Source organism: Vollenhovia emeryi, unplaced genomic scaffold (genome assembly GCF_000949405.1).
Source record: "Vollenhovia emeryi isolate VEMERY1.0 unplaced genomic scaffold, V.emery_V1.0 DF940059.1, whole genome shotgun sequence".
NCBI lineage: Eukaryota > Metazoa > Arthropoda > Insecta > Hymenoptera > Formicidae > Vollenhovia > Vollenhovia emeryi.
The window spans coordinates 7159-11259 of record NW_011966307.1 but is presented as its reverse complement, the minus strand read 5'-3'; the positions used below and the strand labels follow the sequence as shown (position 1 = coordinate 11259).

Genomic DNA, 4101 nt, shown 5'->3' with positions numbered 1-4101 from the left:
GCTCTATTGGCATTGAATCTACGTGCGCTACGCTGCGGCTCAGGGCATCTACGTGCACCATCTTTTTCCCTGGACGGTGAGCTACCTTAAATTCGTAATTCTGAAGTACCAAAGTCCATCGTGCGATACGCGGATTCAAATTTACTTTGTTTATTGCGTATACTAGCGCATTACAATCTGTTACTATAGTAAATTTCAATCCGTATAAATACAGGTGGAATCTCTCTACTGCCCGTACTATCGCTAACATTTCTAGCTCGAACGAGTGTTAATTTCTTTCTGCCTGATTCGTTCCTTTGCTATAATACGCTACTGGGCCCCATCCTAAATCTTTTTGATTTTGTGGAAATACACAAATCTCTACCCTCGCTCACTACATACATATATATTGTTCCTATATCATGCACTGATGCATACTTTTGTTTCCTTTGTCTCAAGTCTCATCTTGTGTTCAATACGAATGACGCGCCGCTCCGCGTACACGCGACGTACCTCATTTTCTTTTCTAGCATGCGCGCACTATATTATTTCTATAGTTCTGGTCCTTCTCTCGCTACCGCGCAGCAGCTAACATGCCACGTGTAACGAGAGCATTCTGTTACTTTGACCGACATTAAAAGGTCTGTGAGCCTGAGACGTATAAGCAGAGTATTCATTTCGTCGCCCGAACCATCCCGCCCGATCCAAATATATGCAACAGTTTTTGCAGGAGTATCGCGGCTAGACCGTCTATGCTTGCATCGGTATGCAGCTCGGTTTCCGCCGCTGGGTCGTAGAGGCGCAGAATAGGTGACGAGGTGAGCTCGTCTTTTAATTGTGCGAATGCCCTTTGACACGCCGCGTCAAAAGAGAATTCGCTGTCTTTTCGTAACAATTTTTGTAGCGGTTTCGCCTTTATTGCAAACTGTGCAATAAATTTTCTAAAATAATTACACAGTCCCAGGAAACGCTGTACCTCGTGTGCGTTTCGTGGCGTTGCGAAATTATTTACGGCTTCCGTGTGCTTTGGACTCAGGGTAATTCCATCTTCTCTTATCAGGTATCCTAAGAATTCTACTTCTTTTCTTAAAAACTGGCATTTTCCAAAGTTTAATTCGAATCTATATTTTTTCAAAATTATCATTACTTCTTTTAACGTCTCTAAGTTTTCTTTTACTGAGGTCGAAGGAATCAACAAATCGTCTATGTAGACTATCACTTTATCTTATCTTATCAGTGGATTCAAAATTTGTACTATCCTTTTTTGAAACTCTGCGGGAGCTTCACAATAACCGAATGGTAGTTTCAGATACTCGTATTGCCCGTCGGGCGTGGCAAATGAGAAGTATTTTGTTGATTCTGGGTGTACGCGGATTTGATGGAATCCGTCCCTGAGGTCCAGCAATGTGAATACCTTTTTTCTACTTAACCTCGATAGGCAATCCTCGATCAACGGAAACGGGTACTTCTGTTTTTCCACCCTACTGTTCAAGGGTCTTAAATCTACACATAGTCTCATTCTTCCGTCTTTCTTTCTGATAGGGACGACCCTTGCGCAGTAGGGGGACCGGCTTTCACTTATTATTCCCCGTTTCAGCAAATCGTCGGTGATTTCGCGTATTTGCAGCCGCTCTGCATGCGCGAATCGTCTCGGCGCGTAAGCATAAGTCGAGCTATCTTTCAAGTTTACTACCGCCATATAACCGTCCTCTACTAAAGGTATGTCCAACTCGTTTACTTCGCTAACGATATCTCTAAGTTTCCGTTTATCTTCACGGTCAAAATCTATTTTTGTATTTTCCATAACTGTTTCTAGCTTATCCTCTGTTCCCGTCTCCTCTATACAGAGGGGAAGCAATGAAAATAGCGCGACGCGTTCACCTTCCCGTGTCGTCGTTTATACACCAAGGTGAGTTGCTGTTGTTTCAAGAAGTCACGACCTATAATCATGTCTCCTTCGAAGGTTCTTTTTCAATATATGTAAATCGATTTGGAATTTCGCGTCTTGTAACGGTTGAATAGATAGCTCGGTTTCTACTTTTCCTATAATTTCTAATTTTTGATCGGACGGGTTTCTTAAACTACTTTTTATCGTTTTATTTCGTTTTCTGTTTGCTGTATAAATTTCTCAAAGATATCCTTTTTTACAAATGAGACTGGGCTGCCCGTGTCCAGTAACGCGAGTAATGTACAGCTCTTACCGTTTAGGCTGGTTACTCTTACTAACGGCTCGTTTATTTCCAGGTTCCTCGCGTCCTCGACGGTGGCTACCACTTCGGTGTCCTCCTCTGGCTGTGTGACGCTCGCCGCCGTGTATGCCGCCTTTGCCTGGGTCTTCGGTTTCATTCCGTTGTTTCGCTGCTTCAACGAGGGGCAGTCATATGACCTGTGTCCTTTCTCTTTGCAATAAAAGCAGGAAATTTCCGCCTTGCATTCTTTGAAATTGTGTCCTTTCTTTCCACAATTCTTACAAGTGCCGTTCTTTCCTTGCTGCTTCGGTTGAGTCGATGTCTTCTTCTCTGGATCGAGAGCTCCTTGTGATATGAGCCTCATTTTCTCCAGAAACGAATCCATCGATTCCGACGTCACTGATAGCGCCGTCGCCCTCAGGCTGCTTTGTGTGATACCGCTGATCAGCAACTGGATGGAGTCCTGTATTGGTAGGTCTAATCTGTGCATTAGAGCCAACTTTTCTAATGCGTATTCGTCAAACGTTTGTATGCGTTCTTTGTATGCGTTCCATTTGCTGGCTTCTATTTTTTGCATCATTTTGAAGAAGGGGATCTTCCGGTCGAAGAGCTTCGCCAACTCCGTCCTGAGCTCATCCCATGAATCAAGTACTGTGCTTTCCTGCGTGTCGTACCACCGTTTTGCCGCTTTCGTTAAACAGCTGGATGCTGCCAGGAGCGTGACGCCCTCCGGCGCCCCGTGCACTTGCCGGATTTTCTCGACCCTTCTTATCCAGGCCATCACGTTCTCTTCTTCTCCTCCGCTGAATTCCGGAATTTGTGAAGCCAGGCTCGTCACTTGGCTTCCAGTAAAGAAGTTTTCTCCTCTCTGCCTCTGTGTCTGCAACCCCATCGACGGTGGCGATCTGTCGGTCTCGTTTCCTTCCGCTGACGGTAGGCCGTTCGTTTCCGCATCATCGGTTCCCGTCGACGTTGTTGTTGCAGCGTTTTGCGCAGTCAGCAACTGTAGCAACTGTGTTATCTGTTGCTGTTGCATAAATCGCTGCATCTCCTGCTGTTGCCTCATCACTCCGGCTACCGACTCCGCTACTTGTTGGATCGTGTTCCTTCCTTCGTCTCCTGTCTGCTCCATTTCCTTTCTCGTCTTCACGGCCGTGGAGCTCTCTCCTGTTTCCGTACCTGCTGCGTTCTTCTCTAAATGCGCCATAATTGCTTCTGTTAGGGCGCGTCTGTCCTTTGGTGCTGTTACGTGGTACCGCCTTGCCTCTTCCTGGAGTTCCTTAAGCATCGACTTCTCCAGTCGTGCGCGGTCCGCCCTGGTTTGGCTTCTCGTCCGCCCCATGCACCGTTCCTGGTTTTTCTTATCCCGCGTTCTTTACCGCCGATTTTAACCCGTTTTCAGTCTTAATCCTGTCTATCTCTTTCTTAATTGTGCGCGGTTTCTTTCGAATCCCCCTTTTTTCTTACACGATTTCTACGCGGCTCATCCCACTTCTGATGTTGAAATTGATTTTTATTTTTTTTCTCTCCCGTAAGATCTATTTAAGATTAGTTTAGGATTACCGTTCGTATTTTCTTTTATCGTTCGACCGACGCGTCTTTGACCGGCGGGTCGCACCTTCCGTTGTCCCGTGGCCACTGAGCTTTATTCGCGACTCGCGACTCTCCGACGAATTAATTGACAGTTTAACGTGACGAAAGGAGATGGACAGGATTTACACAAAAGCGAAAGACTTTACGCGGACTCTACTTCGTATAAGTATATTCAAGTTTAACAAATTTACACCAATTCTAGTTTCGCAAGACTCTCGACGAGCAGTCGACTTTACTGCTTCGCCGTCTACCAGAGAGTGCCGGTTTCTCGCTCGCTTTGTCCTCAGCGGACCGCTGGTTCCTCTATTTGACCGATTTTGTTTTCGTGGGTATGTTGTGG

General features: G+C 45.7%; 1 protein-coding gene across 1 annotated transcript; it reads right to left on the bottom strand.

The window, feature by feature from the left end:
* Positions 1-652: 652 nt before the first annotated feature.
* On the bottom strand, positions 653-3510 carry LOC105556393. The gene is made up of 4 exons (XM_012003479.1): positions 2181-3510; positions 1273-1818; positions 992-1155; positions 653-904 (listed from the first exon to the last, which is right to left on the bottom strand). Exons 1-4 carry the CDS (start codon positions 3508-3510, stop codon positions 653-655), a joined length of 2292 nt encoding a protein of 763 aa, XP_011858869.1.
* Between the last annotated feature and the right edge of the window lie 591 nt (positions 3511-4101).

Excerpts from the sequence above, each read along its gene's own strand:
- LOC105556393 (XM_012003479.1), bottom strand. The coding sequence starts at position 3,510 with ATGGGGCGGACGAGAAGCCAAACCAGGGCGGACCGCGCACGACTGGAG. Across the intron at positions 1,819-2,180 it reads AAGAGTAACCAGCCTAAACG|AGGAGACGGGAACAGAGGAT; the intron begins GTAAGAGCTGTA and ends CCCTCTGTATAG. Across the intron at positions 1,156-1,272 it reads GTATCTGAAACTACCATTCG|TAAAAGAAAACTTAGAGACG; the intron begins GTTATTGTGAAG and ends CTTCGACCTCAG.